General features: G+C 47.4%; 1 protein-coding gene across 1 annotated transcript; it reads right to left on the minus strand.

The window, feature by feature from the left end:
* Positions 1-7498: 7498 nt before the first annotated feature.
* On the minus strand, positions 7499-10230 carry LOC142787445 (uncharacterized). Its single transcript, XM_075884741.1, has 2 exons — positions 9424-10230; positions 7499-8980 (listed from the first exon to the last, which is right to left on the minus strand). Exons 1-2 carry the CDS (start codon positions 9424-9426, stop codon positions 7799-7801), a joined length of 1185 nt encoding a protein of 394 aa, XP_075740856.1. The 5' UTR covers positions 9427-10230; the 3' UTR covers positions 7499-7798.
* Between the last annotated feature and the right edge of the window lie 6870 nt (positions 10231-17100).

The following is a 17100-nucleotide window of genomic DNA, read 5'->3' on the forward strand; positions in this document are numbered from 1 at the left end:
TCCCATCAGGTTAATACGGCAGTCTGGAATACAAGCTCAAAAGCATAATACTTGTAGCTTAAATTCAATTTATTACGTATTATTGCCTTTTCATTTCTTTATTTTTTACAATCACATGCCATTCCTAAAATAATATTTAAAAGTCTCAACGTCGCATTCTCGGCCAACCCCCCAAAGTTGGTACGTGCCATGCATTGAAAGGAAACAAACAAACAAACAAACAAACAAACAAACAAACAAACAAACAAATGCTCTCTGCTGGGAACAGCATATCGGCTGCTGGTCGAGGATCATTGACCCCGTTTCATGATGAAGACCCAAGCTACAAAGTCGTTCTGCCACGTCTACCAATCGGTAACCGTATATTTTGAATTCCGTTTTTCTTCATGCTGACTTGAGTAGTAGGTCGTATCGTTACCCAGACTTCCGTAACCCGCTGCTTGAAGTGGTGACCTCAGCGGACATCATAGGAGTTGGCCATTATCAAATGAGCTATGTATGGATGGTTACGTGTGCAAGTAGCACGGCGAAGCAGAAACTCGTCACTTGTGGAGGCTCCGTGTAAAAGGGCTGAGGTGCTTGGTGTTAGATTCAGAAATTAAGAATATTAAGCTGAAACTCCTTTGGCTTCCACCTCATCTTGATCAACGACGTGTTGAAGAGGCGTTTCATGCTTACGGAGTGGCGAAGTCTACTGGGTTCGATGCATGGAGGTGTGCTGGAATGGAACAATGGATGACAACGAACAGGGACGTTCCATTGGAGCTCAAGGACGCTCACTGTGAGCTCAATACCACACATTATGTCTATCTACGGTCACTAGTGCCTCGTACTTATTCTCGGTAGGACTCTGCACTCTGTACTCGTTGCAAGTGTGTGGGGCATGTCCATCGACAATGCAAAACACCAATGTGCTTGCAGTGCCATCGATTTGGTCATTCGTCGGATGCCTGCGTGTCAACTTATGCCAACACACTTCGTTCTGGCCGAAGCACAGAAGAGTCGCATCTGGACCATCTTATGGGCGCTACTGAGGTAGTTGATGTGACAGGAGAAGCAGCGGGAGGATTTGTAGACAGCTCAAAGGAAGCTGCACATATTGTTGCAGAGTTGCGGCTATCTCTATGCGGGGTGCTGCAAAGCAGAAGAAGACGACGTGTGTTTGGTGTTCGAAAAATACACAACGGCTGCCATCTTGACTGCTGAACAATTTTTCCACTCTGAAGTAGTAAATACATTCGCAATATTTTGGTGGGGGTGCTGGGTACGACGCAAGACGGAACTTCGCAGCGAACGTGTACTCGACAGCCCGACCATGTCAACAGAAACCAATTCTGCCGCTCCTAGTCTCAGCCTGTACAACCGGTCGTATTGACGCAACCACGTGACCCTGACAACTTCTGCGGCACCGACCACGTTGACGTTGACGACTGGATTCCGACGTTCGAGCGGTTTGCAGCGGTCTACCGGTGGGACCCTACGACGATGCTCACAAACGTTGGCTTCTATCTGCGGAACAACCGGTGCGTGGTTCGAGTCTCATGAAGCTGACATAACCAGCTGGGATGCTTGCAAACAGAAGCTTTGGCCGCTACTTCATCTTGCGAGGACCTTTAGCTGACATGCAGTCAACCACCTACCAACAAGAACGTAGTTCGCATCATGCGTCGAGAAATCGAGGCGGCGTCTCCGCCATCTATTCTGACCCACCCATCTGATGATCGACAACGATTTCGTTGATGCAGCAGGTTGTGAGGGAGGAGCTGGCAAATGTCAGACTGCAGCCCGTCGGGAATCTCGGGTTAGTAGCATAATGCCTTCTCCTGCACCGGAAAGGTTACGCCGTTATAGTGATCCTGCTCAGTGGAGAGCACAGGACGACAAGCCGGTCTGTTTTCATTTCCACGGTGTAGGACAAGTCTCCCGCTACTGTCGTTCTCGCGTCTATCAACCTCGGTCGTTCTCTGGCTATCGACGTGACGACAACCACCGGCCCCTTCAGTATGGCGCTCGTGACGATGGATCATACAATGGCGCTCATGTGACATCAGTCCACCGTTTCAGCCGTTCGCAGTCCCCGCATGACCACCACTCCAGGTCACCTCAGCACCGTCGCTATTCATCACCCCGCCCTACTGGACGCCCTTCCTCGGAAAACTGAGCAATGCAGCGTCCCCTCCGGGAGCACATTCATAACAATATGTCCATGGAGGACACCCTCAGCATCTACAATAACATCGTTAAAGACCCCAGTGAAGGCAGCAAGGGCTAAGGCGCTGCTGCAGAAACACATCACCTGGAAGACCTTAAAGACAAGCCTCTTTTCAAAGACGAACAAGAAGCAATGGATAGTGGTCAAGCAATAAAGCGTCAGGTCCCGGTCAGCGATGAAGCATCTATGAGGGCGTCAGACATGACAGAGCAAGTGTCTTCATGTCTTCCACGTGTCGCCTCTTTAGGGGAACGAGGGACGCGCGGCCTATTCCAGCGTCAAGAAAGTGTTTCTAAGAAGTGCAAAAAAGGTAAAGCCACAGGTTGCCCATGGCTGAAGGTGACCAATAAAAGTTTCAAGAGAGCAAAATGGCTACCGCGTTAACCTTTGCCATTTGTGTAGCGACACTCAAAAGTACGTGGCTTGATGAGTGTAAGGCGTCAGTGGCAGTTGCGCCACGTGCTTGGGCAGTACAAAGTTGATGTAGCTGCAGTGCAAGAGACTGATATTTCGTCTGCTCGTGACGCCGACCTTGCACTGGAAGTATTTAGAGAATGTGATCTGCACATCACCCAAGGCCGTGGTGATTCCGCTGGATGCTATTTATTATTAGAAAACAGTTCAATCACACTTTGACGTCGCTAAGGCCACTTCATTTGTTGTGACTTTTCTTTTCATTCCAATAATTACAGGTTTATCTGTGTCTATGTCCCTTCCAAAGCAAATGACAGGAATGCTTTCTTTCTATCTTTAACTTCGTTTCTAAACAATGACAGAAACTTGATAGCTCTGGGAGACTTAAATGGTGTTTGTGACCCTAAAGATCCTTCATACATAACGAATCGTTATGATGCAAGTGCAGCTCTACTGCACGAATTAATGAATGACCACAATTTAATAGATGTGGGAGCGCATGCACCTTCATCGATGAGATTTACGCGCTCTCTTGCTTATGTGTCTTGATTTATGTCTCTCTTGCTTGGCTCGACCGTGTGTATGTATCTGGAAGCCTATCGTCACACATTCATAATTATGCTGGAAAGCCCATATTTTTCACAGATTATTGCTTTGTCACCATTTCTTGGGGTTCTAAACATTTTCGTAAGATCCTGCTAAACTGGGACCTATATAGGTCAGCTTATTGTACAGCTGTTGCGCGAGGATTGCTTTGTAAAAATAGTCGAAGAATTGGTACAAGAGGCAACACAGTGTCGGCAGCTGCCAATCTTCGCTATGGGAAAAGTTCAAAGAAAAATTATCAGGCGATTAGTATTTCATGTGAAATAGCTAAAAAATGTTGAAAAACGCTATCTATATGATTTACTTCATAAGATCCATACGTCTGAAAGTCAAGAGCCACAATTATACGTTGATGGGATTAAGCTGGTACGAGGACAGATGCAAAAACCTGACACAGATGTATACAGGGGAGCAATGATTCGTTCCCGTGTTACTCGTTTCACTGAAGAGGAACCCACCAGAAAATCTCTCGGGGATAAAAAGCGATATGTGCTCTCTAAACAGATAATGCAAATTTAATCACGGGGTTCTCTTTGCAGAGGCGTGTGAAATAAGAGCCGCATTTGATTATTACTACAAACGAGCGTTTGCCGCCGCAGAGCTTCCGGAGAATTTTGAGGAGGAAGCTGAGCACTCTATTGCCCTTGTGCCCCACTTACAAGAAGATGACCGACTCAATATTGATGGGCCCATAACCGGGGAAAAGATTAGGTTTGTAATAACAATGGTGCAGAAATACAAAACACCTCGCCCATATAACCTCAGTGGGGAATTCACATAGCATCCCAGGAACTTCTGATACCTTTCTTTTAGCAACTTTTCAAAGATGCTTATGAACGTGGTGAACTTCTCCTTCTTCTATTGTGGCCATACAGCATTAATCCCCAGAAGTAGTGATCCTGAAGCATTAAAGAGAGTACACAAATATGTAACGCTGACTACAAAATATTTGCGAAATTAATTGCTGACAAATCGGTTACAGACAGTGATCACTAAATGTGTAGGTGACCCCTAAACGTGAAGAATTAGGGGTCGCTCTATACAGACAAATATTAATATATCTAGATCAGTCTTTAAGTGTATTAATAGTAAAGTAGCCCTTTTTCAAATAGACTTTGCTAAAGCATTGATAAGGTATACAGCATGCCTTTTTTGTCCCGGCTCCTAAGACACCTGCAGGTGGGTGATGTACTGTGCAATGGTATTTCACTCTAGTTATAAAAATTGCACTACAAGAATAATTGTAAATCACACACTTTACAATGTAATATATAGTTGAATTCATCTGCACGTCAGGAGTGTCTGCTCTCGCCTTTGCTCTTTGCAATTTATCTGGAGCCATTATGTTTAAGTGTGCTTGTAAATTATATAGTATAGGAGAATACCCACATGAGGGTGAGGAAGTTTTAGTTTTAGCTACTACTACATGTGACATTTCTTTCTTTTGTGTTGATAAGCCCAGCGTTCAAGAAGCAGTAAACACCTCTTTGCGTTTCTGTGAAGTCGCGGCGCCAGCATAAATTTTTGATAAAGGCAGATGATTCTGGCTATGCATGTGGGCCGAAACTCCTTCGGTATTTTCAAATATCGACGGGAATGCGACTCTTATGCGGTATCTTGGTGTGCCTCTCGATAACTGTCGTAACAGCGGCTCACACTGGACCACTGCGATTGCTACGATCCGCCGAAAGGTGGCAACGTGGCGCGAACGACGCTTTTTTTCATTTTTGCGAGTGCAAAAGCACGCAATATATCCCTTGCATCAAAGCTTATTCATGTTCTGCAGATGTTTCACTGCTCTCTTGTGTACAGTAAAGTCTTCCACGGGATATTTGCCTGCTTTATTAGGTGCTCTTCATTAGAATCCATGAGGAGAGACAACCTTTTTCGTCCGCCTAAATAGAGTGGCATCAGCCTGGTGCACTTGTTTGTGTTATCATCTGTGTTACCACCTTCCTTTTATTTATGTCACAACAGGCATTGCTGACAAGTCTGTTTGTAAAAGAAATTGTTGATACGGTCAATTTTCTTGAAAGCCAGATTTAGTTTAGAGTATTTGTACAATACAGACAGAACAACGTTAAACCCTGCCCTTGTGAATAACATTTTCCCTGAACGTGTTTATCGACGGCCATATTCACATTTGCCTGGTCACGATGTATTGTTTGATGAACGTGGAATGTGGAGATCTCCTGCAGCGAAAACATTTTACTTCAAACTGCACTGTTCCACTCTACCGGTGAAGACGTGGCTCAATAAAAAATCAACATATGTGCCATGGACAGCGAATTGTAGACTTTGCAACCAACCTCAGACGATATATTATTGTTTCATTCATTGTCACGATGCATTTTATTTTTGGGACATTCTAAAAAGAACAATAAGAAAAGAACTTCCAATGCTAGCACATGGTATTGGGTTCCTCCCTTTCAAAAAGCTAGAGCCTGACCGATAATACTCCATATGATCTGTTTATGTTGCTGGGACTTTATTCACTATGGAAAAGTGGCATGATTGATGGACACGCAGAGCCACCACGGTCGACGAGGTCTGTCTTCCGAGAAGAAGCTGCTCAAGTGCGCAGTGTTGTTGAGACTTTTGACCCCGTTCCGGAATGGCTTCCCGTTCTTGACGCTTGTGTCTGTTTGCCTGACATCCGATGAATTATGTTGCACGTAGTTTATTTTATTTGCATAAGATGATGATTTTTCGCTCACAACCAATGACGCCGATGCCGGAACTTCTGCGAAACGAGCTCTTTTTTAACGCTATCGCATTAATAGGGGAAATGTAAATTGGTTGCGCAGTTTCTGATCGCTTTGTTATCGAACCAGACATGGTGACCAGTAATTATACTACATATTAGGACACCATCACGAGGTTTTCTTTAAAATGACCGCAAATTATAGGCAGACTTTTACGCTCCGTTTTTCAGAGTGTTACCGAGCACAACGTTGGCGAGTGAGTCCATGGTGATTAGATCACGTCCTTAAAACGACCGCCACACTAACCACGAGTTCTTATATTTGTACCTAAAGTCACTGAATACAAGCTGCATGCAAACAGCTCTCAGTTAGTCTTGCCTGTAATTATCCATGGTACGCATTGCATGACCGTCGTACAGACCTTTTCAACATAGAGGGGGAGCACTTCCTGTATAGACTGAGGTATGAGAGCAAATATTTTTATTTTTGATGGGAGGCACGCATACCGCATCCATAAGACGACGGCGGCACACAGAGAGCCATCCTTGGAAAAACGTATAGTCTTGGCCGCTTTTCCATGATAGTCGCTATAGGTGCAACCGTATTACAGAGCGCTAAACGCACAAAACAACTCGAAACAAATGTGATAACTAGCATCTCAAGTATGTCAAGAGTCACGATGTCGTGAGTGCGATATTTTGAAAATGTCAAGTGTGTGACCTAGTGGTCTCTTTTACATAAAAAAATATATATGCCCCTTCTCGAGCAGCCGGTTTCCTTTTCCCTTTTGTTTGTAGTATTGCGTGCGGCTTTTTAAAAGTGTTAAGAAAAGAGCCTAGTTTGTCACGCTACAATACTCGTACTGCACAGTCGCTCCGTCACGCTTTTCACAACAAAGCGTCTGAAGCTCGTTTTTGGACACGTCAAAAGTAGATTTATGGTTTGTCTACAGTAAAACAACCGTTGGCGTTTGACCCCTGTGCTCTATTTCATTTCTGACAATGATGACAGAACCATTCCCTCTACGTGGTAAATATATAGTTCTCATACTATTGCGAAGAGACTGAAGACAGAGGTTGAGCCTGCTAAATGCCGGGGGAAAAGGCTGCACTTGGAATATTTTACATTCGCATTCACACGAAGGACTGAATTAAATACGTAACTGAAACGTTGTGTGATCCGAGAAAGCCATAAAACTTGATGTAGCTACAGTCAGATACAACTTATTAAATCTGTTGAGACCCCAGCCAGACGACCGAAGCACCGCGGCAGATTGAATTCGCGGCTGAAGAGGTGGTCCCGGTCATGCATTCGTCAGTGTTCTCAGAAGGCAGGGTCACCAGCCGTGTGGCTCATAACGTCAATCTGAAGTGGACGAACATTGGTGCAGGCTTGTGAACATCTGCCTTTGTGGAAGCAATGGCATCGACTTGTAAAATTGCATCTGGCTACAGTACCTATTTTCATACATACTTATCTTGTTCTGACATAGGTATCTCTTACATGGTTTTGTGACACCAGAAAGAGCGCCAGCCGAGAATACGAACAAATATCACAACCATATACATGAACTCATTTATTTGCCATCAAAATGTATCAATATGAATCGAACGCTGCGGACGTTTTCAAGCGTGAGCACTATGTTCCAGCTGCCGCACTGACTCAACAATATAACACAAACAATGAATGTCGTTATGTACAAACATCACTAAACTACACGTCCGAGGCGCTTGACAATTTGGCTGGCAGAACCACTACATCGGTGTTATCGCTGACGTTTCGTCGAGTTGCAGCAACAGCACTGTGACTGGTGGGCAGTCTAGATTACCTCGGAGTCTGTGCACCGACGCACGCGACTATTTTACTCTTCGACATAGATCCTGTGCCGTCTCCGCGTTTCCGTACCTCTGTCGGCGGCCTTTATGTCGACGTGGGACGGGATCAGCATGATGGACCTTATCCACTTGGGACGCTTCGTGGTGCCTCCAGACTGCTTGCCCTTCATGGACAAGTGCAGAACTACGGGCTTCATGCCGCGGTAGTTGCGGCCTCGGTATTCCAAGTTCGCGGGCCACTTGCCCGAGCTGGTGGCCACTCCTCGGGTGCCCTGCCGCGGCTTCGCCGCCGGGAACACGCCGATCGTTTTCCACTTCGACTTGGACGGGTCACGAGGGGCGTAAGCAGTCCGCAGCCTCTGGCTACGCAGTTCTTTCTCAGGCCCCTGCTGTGGGCTGCCTTCCAGTGTACTGATCAATTCTAGCGGGTCTTCGGCCGTCAACGCAGCGCTCACCTTCTCGATGGGAAATCGCTTGATCGTGAGCCGCGGCTTCTTAGTGCCCCGTGCTCCGGTGTAGCGAGCGATAGCGACGGCGGTAGACTTGGCTTTGGCCTGCGGACGTTGCACGCGGCTGCCTTTTCTTCCCGCCGACACGAGACGCGCGTAGCCAACAGCCTTAGTGCCGGGGGGAGTCTCTTCGTACTCGGCGTCGTCCGTCCGGATGACGACTGGCGACCTACCATAGATGTCTCCCGGGGAGTCGAAGTCGTCGCCGAGGTCCGGAGTCTCGGGCGCCGCTTCGGCGTAGTCGCCACCATCATCTTCGAAAGCAGGAGCCGCAGAGGGCCCGCCACCATATCCCCCGGTTGGTCGAGAAGGCGGCCTTCGCGGAGACCCGTAGCTCGGTGGTGGAGGAGGCTCCTCGACCGGGGGTGGTGGCGGCGGCGGTGGTGGCAGCGGCGCGCTAGCCGGGGGAGGCTCCACCCTTGCGACCTGTGGCGGAGACCCGGCTTCCACGTTCACCAGCCTGCCACTTTCGCCGCCCTCGACGAGCACGTTGCCATCGACGTCTGTGGTGCCGATCGTATCGACCACGTCGATAACGTCGAACATTCCCAAACCCTGCCCGCCACCCATATCGGGTGGGGAGCCACTATCAATGTAGAAGGTGGCAGTTCCACCACCTCCACCGCCACCGCCGCCAAAGAAGGTCGCTGAGCATGCTGCAAAGGACAGCAGCAGGAGCAGACACTGCCGCTGGTAATTCTGCAAGGAAAGTGTAACGAATTATTGATGAATGCTGGATTTCCCAAAAGTTAAAGCGGCAAGGCTACACATTCCACATTGGCGATTCAAAATAAGATAGCCTTCACGTTCAGCGCAGCGTGTGTGCCATCATTTCTCATCCTTTTCGGACAGACACGTGCTAAACTGGACGTCCTTGCTCCAGGCAGACTTCCACACTTTGCACTCACTGCCATGTGGTGTTAATCTATACATCTCCTTGAAAGCACAAAAAACCACGAGCAGTAGAGATGTTTCTCTCGGCTTCGCTATGCCTGAATACTCGCAACTCGGAGAACAGGGCGCAGACAAGGCGCTGCGTATCCAAGCGGACCGCCTTGCGGCGCAATGCACCTCACAGAAAGCGACGAAAGAGCTCTGGCAGGCGAAAGCGTGGATCCTCTGTGCGTCACCATAGTACGTACCATGGCCCTGAGAGATGCCGCTGCTGCTCAAGATGCACTGGAGGATCAGCGACGAGTGACTGCAAGCAGGGTGCTGCAGGATGCCTTATACGCGACCAAGGAATGCGGACGCCTCTCTATAACAGTGCACGATGCGGCCCTGGCATTGGATGAGCGCTCGGCGCCGTCGTGACGAGCCAAATTTGACGCAAGCAGCGCAGGAAAAATTAATGCGCCCACAGTCGCGTCGAGGCGCTTTCCACTAGCGTGTCTTGCGTGGCACCTATTTAGTCCTTCTTTTTTTCTTTCTTTCTCTGTGAGTGTTAACGCGAAAGTGTAAAGTACATCGCGCCGGAGTGAAGGCCGCGGGCACCAAAGGAAAAAGGCCGGCTGCCTCCAGTTCCTTTTGTTTTCTTTATCATCCGTTATTGCTCTGTATGCGTGAGCATACTGCTCGCTATAACCGCCTGCCAGGGTTAGCAGAGGTCGTCGGAATAAAGAGCCCGCTCACCGGCTCGTTCACTCTCTCCCTCACGCCGCTCTGGCATCGAGGCTCCTTCCAGACATCTTGAAAGCCGTTGTTACGGCTTGTTCGGACGCTCTCGCGCGAGCCGCTGAGAGCGCTTTTGGAATGCACCGCCTCGCGGCCCACCCGCTTCGAAGTTGGATCACCGCCCCTATATGCACGTCTATACTCAAAGTTCAGTGCAGCCATGCGAAAACCTGCAGCAATTGCGAAACTTTCATCTGGAACGATATGAACTTCACCAGCTGTTTCGAAGACGCCATGAATATCAACAAGGCCACCCCATTTAGCTTTTGCGCTGAGGGGCTTCGACAGTTACTTTTATCCACTTGCAGTGTGACCACAGCAGCGTTACCTTTTGCCGCCAAGACGGCGCCTGCGTGGTTAGGCATACCGCTTGGTACGTACTGCACGCAATTGAGAAAGCTCTTCCGAGGCCGCTCGCGAGTGGTCGTGCATCCGGCGTGGTTTCCGAATGGCGCTTCGCGCGCCGACGCGAGTCCGAGCCGCGCCGTCGACAGTAGAACTGGGTGGTCGCGCCCCTCTTTCACCCTGCATTTTCCTGAGGCCGTCAGAGCAGAAAGAAAGCGGGCACGTGGTACCATTATCTGCAGTTGGGAGGTGCGTCAGCGGAAACACAGCGCCGTCGCATCTTGTCATCGTCGAAATCCCCGCTTGACTTTTACGTCTTTCTTCCAGGAGCGCTCCTCGGAATCGCCGAAGCTGCGGCGGAATGCGCCGTCGACGTGCATGGACCGCGCACGCTTCGGCAAGTCCTACGTTCGGCGTGCTCGCACGGACGAACCGCCTCTCCAAGGTCGCCTTGTGCGCACGTTATTGTTGTCCAACGAGGCGGAGAAAGTTGCGTGTTTTTTGGACCCACCACCAAGGCGATCAGGTGGGCTGGAGAGCATGTGGACGTCGACAGGTCAGTGAGCGGTCTTCCACGCAAAAAAGAAAGACAGAGAGAGAGGGAGAGAGAGAAAGTTGTCAGGCTCGTCGTGTCGTGGAACTCGCTGTATACGGTCTGCTGCGCTCGACGGAGGAAGATGTGAGCAGCGCCGGGCTGTGATTAACTCTCCCAACAGAGATGGGTATTGTGCACATAAGGTCTGGACCAGTGATCCTCCTGGCATGCAGTGCGTGACCTATATCCAACTTCCACTTCTTGCAGCAAGGAATGTCTGTGCTTAGCGTTGTCGCTGCATCGAATGTACGTAATACAGGGAATGAAATGGGGGAGAGAAACTGCAGTGCTTGTATAGTTAATGATCCCCCCCCCCCTCTATCATCGGATTGCACGTTATGAAGTTCGTACGATTTAACTGATAAACCTTTCAGCCGGAGCACCCGTTCTGACAGCAGTGCTGCATTGCCCTCTTTAATTGACAATTTCAAAAGGTTAGGGGGTCGTGTGACTGTAGGACCAAGAACCTCTCATATGCGCTGCTCTCGAAACTTGCAAATGGTAGACGGTGGTAATTGTTTGGGAACACGCCCTCGTGCTGTCGCATTTCTTCCTAATCTCCCTGCACGTGACGACAGGTTCCAGATTACAACATCAAGGCGAACAAGTAAGCTTGGTTCTACTAACAAGCAGAAACTGAGATATGAGCTGCTGATCATCTACACTATGCACATGCATTTTTTAATGAACACAAACACTTACCGTTGAACAGGAGCCCATACACCTAATATGCAGTGGCAGCTAACCTATTAGACAACTTTAGGATAACTGGCGAAGAACAATACGTTACTGCACTGGACTTGGCACATGTATTTGCAGGTTTTCTTTAGAACCGTGTCTGCTACGGATATCAGGCAAAACCTCATCAGCTGTCTTCAAAAGAATTTGTTTTTATTCGCGAGCTAATTGAGTTCAATGATGACGGAGTGCCTTACATCCCATACCTTCGCATAATGTTTGCGCCTTATTCGCCCCGTTGCATGTTTAATTCAAATCTTTGTCACCTCCTGGTAGTACACTCAAAATCGCCAATAATTCACGACGTTCTTTGCCGGCTGGAGTGGTGATCCTGCGAAGGCGTTCAAGAGTTTGATAGCAAGAGCGCAGAACATAGCACCAGCCCAGGAGTCCAGCTCCAGGCCATACGAAGAACAGGAAGGGTCTACCATGTCTCAGCCTGGTGGATCACCCACCCCCACAAAGATTGGCAACAATGACTTTGCGTTCTCCTTCTTTCTTTCATATTCTTTTACAGCATGTACATCAGTACTTAAGGGGCCACACAGAAGTGTACATGCAGCTGTGAACGTGCCACAGTGAACTGCGTCAAAGATAAAAATTAAGTTAAGAAAGAAGAGAGATATGTTTCCACGAACTTGTCAGCGAATACGTCGCGATTGAAAAAATGCTGCATTCTTTCCATCGTTTTTTTTTTAAAGTTTCCTGGTCCTCAATCGCACACGCACGTATAGTGCAAGGAGGTTCGCCTCGAGCACCGTTGTTTCTTCCGGAACGGCACTGATTTCACATGTGCGCTGTCCAAGAATGGAAACCATGCTGAAATAAAAGACAAATTTCTTTTATTTCCGCGTTGAGGGAGGTTGAGCGAAAAGCAGGAAAACGGGCAGCGCCGATGGTGGCCCGGCGGTTCATGATGCTGTTTTTGCAAGTACACAGAAGGCGCGTACAAGCGACCGCCATGAATGCGTGGCGACCCTGCGACCACCAGCGTGAATGCATCCAGCATGAGGCACGTTTGAAGTCTACATAGCCATTCCATTTCCCGGATGCAGGCTTAGACCATTATAAGATAGAACGTTAGCAGAGCTCAACTTTTTCCAGAGCTGTATACCCGCCTTCGGAAACGGCGATCTTTAATTTGGGCCTACTTACGGGATGACTACAGCAAAGTTATGTCGTACACTCTACATTTCATATACCACTAAACGGCTCCAGATACGTGCTTTCGGAGAAAGGCAAAAGGAAGTCCGTTTAACGACAACCCATCTTAATCGCACGTCTCGCAACCTTTAAAATGGATAGTGTGGGGTGGGGTAAAATAATACAAACATTTCAAAATAGTGAATATATATTTTTATTCCACTCGTTACCATTAAACATCAGTGCAGAAACTTTTCTTTTGGGTATAAGGTAAGTGTCACATAAATATGACACATGTTCCCACAGTTCGAAAACTTATTATAAAAAGGAAAGAAACAAAGACACCACGTGTCTCATTTCACCCCAACCTGTGGGGCAAAGCGAGACTGTGTGAAAAAAAAAATTAATCTTTTCAGTTGTTCAAGTAGAAGCACTTGAAATTCACTTCGTGGACGCTCACGCGCAGTCCTCTTAAGTCCAGTTCTTGCACTCTATACGCATTGGATCCAGACAGACCCCAGCTCTCTCTTGCTCTTATCTTCTTGCAGATCAAACACCGCCAGTCTTTCTTTGAGCTAATGTTGTCTTTTTTGAGCACTTGCACTTCATCGGAATATTTAACGATTGATATCTGAGATATGCCCTGATACGTCTTCTTCATATCTTTTTGCAATTTTGATGCAGAACTTCACGGGCATTTCATGGCTTCAACTTCGTTAGCCCGGCTTTGTGAGGCCATGAATTTTTAGATTTTCTATCGCTTGTTATATTCAAGGTTTCGCCATGAAAAATCTAACTAGAACTTGATTCCAAAACTTCTTTTTGAACGGCTTGAGTTGTAGATCCTTCCAATTTTTCATGCGTCTGTTGAGAGCATCCTTGGGAACGCGGAACAACCTCAACGCTGCACGAATGGAGCGAGTAATGTCTTCAACAGCAGTCAGTGCTTTATAATGTTATTTTCCTGCCAGGAAGCTCTATATCGATTTTTCTCTTACGTCCAAACACTTCTACGCAAATAATTACAGTATATATTAAGTATACGTAGATGACTCACTTAAGAAACCCTCTAAGGTAACTTCAATGCCTTTTTGTCACGTTTCACCCCTCTGACACACCCGCATTAAAAAAAATCCAAGTTGGTCCCGGACACCAAATGGCCTAAACTTTGGTGGTAAGTAGCTAGAAGTATATAACATCAAAATAAATACGTGCATCGTTGTACTGACGCTGGAGTACCTCCATGCGTGGATATCAGGCAAAGCCTCATCAGCTGTCTTCAAAAGAATTTGATTTTATTCGCGAGCTCAACTAATTTTCCCTTTTGGCGGACACTATTTGCCGCGTAATGCCCCGCCGCGAAGTTCTAGTGGCTAAAGTAATCGGCTGCTGATCAGCAGGCCGCGGGATCGACCCGGCTGCGGCGGCTGTATTTCTGATGGAGGCGGAAATAATCGTAGGCCCGTGTGCTCAAATTTGGGTGCACATTGAAGAACCCCTGGTGGTCGGGTTTTCCGGAGCCCTCCACTACGGCGTCTCTCATAATCATATGGCCGTTTTGGGACGTCAAACCCCACATATCAATCAATGCCGCGTAATTATTGACGCGTGAGCACTGTGAGCAATGACAAACTTTTACACATTAAAAGGTGGACAACTACCAGCAGTTATCGCTGGAAAAGACGAACGAACAAAAGTACTTTTTGTATTAGTTACAGAGGCTGGCAAAGTCAAAATGTTGCGTCTTGCCTTATGTCTTACTTTACCCCACTCTACCCTAATACGTGGTATAAAAGATACAAAAAGTAGGAGTGGGAAGGGGGTGGGGTGACATTTATTTGTGGTCAATGTGCACGTACAATAAGGAGATTCCAGAAAGGAGTAAACAAAGAGTGCAGGCAAATAAACTAGGGTAACATACCATGATGTTTACTACTCACGTTCTGAAGCAGGATAATGTGCGTTATCTAATAGAAAATTTATAATTTGCGGGAAAGATGATGTGCCAGTGAAGTAGAAGTGATAGACGAAAAATACTTGGGTATCATCACTCATTCGCGCTTTGGTAGAAGTCCACAACAAATTTTAACCATATAGATAATTTAAAACACTTCACTGTTGGTTTGGATTAGCTCACTTCTTGTGCTTTTTTTCTCCGTATTCTAACGCCGAAACGTGTTACTTTCTAACTTGCACTGCCGCCATTCGTTCTGTATCCACTACTCTAGATGAAGTATGGCGAGGATTGCTGCAGTAATACGAAAACAAAACATTAACTGAAAATCACGGACTCATGATTTCTTCGCTCGCAGAGCTCCTGTTTACTATAGCGGCTACCTCTGCCCTCCTACAGCTTCGTCGCAGCAATTTACAAGTCATAGTGACTTACACGAATATGACAGTCTCATGGTATACAAAAAAGAACGGGCTGCGGGGCGCTTGGCACTGTTTCCACTGAGGTCACAAAGCAATAATTTGCGCTTAGGCTCCCACACATGTGTTACCATTGGTTTTTTTACGCCAGTTCACATTCGCTTACTCGCACTCTATTTCACTCACTCACATTCAGGTCTGCGGGGAAGTGTTTATGTTTATAAGAAGAAAAGGAAGAGAAAAGTGAGCCCCGCAACTGTCTGCATCAGAGTGCGACACCTCAGCAGTAGATCACAAGGGATGAGAGTGTGGAGGGATTAAAAGGATAGGAATAAAGGTGTAGGGAGAGAGAAAGAGAGATGCGCTAAGCCAGCGAGCGAGGACATATCGAGGGGATAGGAGAGATAGGAAAGATGGGAACACGGTCACAGGAGTCCGAGGACGGAACACCACGTGCGAGAACTCTTGTCGGCCTCAGGAGATGGCGTAGAGCAAGTCCAGTAGGTCATAGCTACGCTGTCGTCGGAGATAGGCGTCAGGATATGACGTAGGGTGAGCCCAGTCGGCCAGAGCTACGCTGATGTCGGAGATCGCGAGGGCACAACCGGTCGGCACGGAATCCAGCCAGCGAGTCCTGCCTTAGCCCATAGGCATGCACAGGGTTCTCCAATAGTGTGGGCAAAGCTCACCACTGATCCCCTTTTCTTTTCCCGTTGGTCGCGTTCAAAAATAGTTGTTTCTTTGCCTCGTTGTTAGTTTTATCTTATTTCTCAACTTTCGTTATATTCTTACTTGTGCCTCTTTATCTTTCTGTATTTCTTCCTCTTCCTTGCTTTTTCTGCTAGTCTTTCCTTATATTCATTCCCTTTCTTTCTCTCTGTATTTCTCGCTTGCTTTCTCTTCTCTCTTTCTCATTCCTCCTATGTTGTTTTTCTTTCTCTCTTTCCTCGTCCTCAATCTCACTTACATTTCCCACCCATGCAAGACTATGAATGATATGCTCCGCTAATGCGCCTGGATAGCCGAACGTTCACAATCGACGCTCGCCTTCGTATTGTGGGTACGCGGGTTCGGATCGCGCTTCGTCAAAAGAATTTGATGATGATGATGATGATGATGTTGATGATGATGATAATAATCCGTGTTATTCTGGCGCACACCCACAAAAGAGGATCTGCAAAGAACCGGGTGGCAGGATCTTTTGCGAAGAATTTGTTTCCTCGTTCCAGTTTTTTCTCCATCTCTTTCCGCCTCTCTGTGCACGTTCTCTGGTCTATCACAGTTATTGCATCCCATGTTGGTCAAATGGCCACGCGTGCTCTGGGAGCGAAGCGGAAGACGTCAACGATAGCGCGTGCTCGTTTATCATGACGTTCATTTCCGTTCCCACATCGCGGAGCAATACTTGGCTTAAACAGCTCCGCTGTTTGATAAGTGCTGTTTTTCAAGAAACATTAGTGGTCGTGGGGGCCACTATTGTCAAAAACCTGTACAGCTCGTGTATAGCCATAACCTTGCACTTTAAACATTGGCAGGAGGCCCGACTGAGTAAAAGGTACGAAGCATATTTAGCGCCATGCTAATACGAATATGTGCCCCCCCCCCCCCCACTTTCCACACGCTGCGCTAATGCGGATGGCTATTCCTGAAGCAAATGTCATTCCAAATTACTACATGTTGACAATAGCATCCAGCGACGCACACGTTCGTTCACTTTCGGGCGCTCCCAAGCGTGAAATATTAAGTGCTGTAACACTAAAAAATTATGAGCTGCTGTAATATGGCTCCCTTTTATGAACTATGCATGCAACGTCGACCTGCGCTCACACGTTCATGCCCTTATGTGAACCGATATTTTTGCTGTAAATACGCGCTCCTCACGTGTGCATTCTGCCCCGCCGCGGTGGTCTAGTGGCTAAGGTACTCGGCTGCTGACCCGCAGGTCGCGGGT

This window comes from Rhipicephalus microplus, chromosome 2 (genome assembly GCF_043290135.1).
Source record: "Rhipicephalus microplus isolate Deutch F79 chromosome 2, USDA_Rmic, whole genome shotgun sequence".
In the NCBI taxonomy this organism is placed as follows: domain Eukaryota; kingdom Metazoa; phylum Arthropoda; class Arachnida; order Ixodida; family Ixodidae; genus Rhipicephalus; species Rhipicephalus microplus.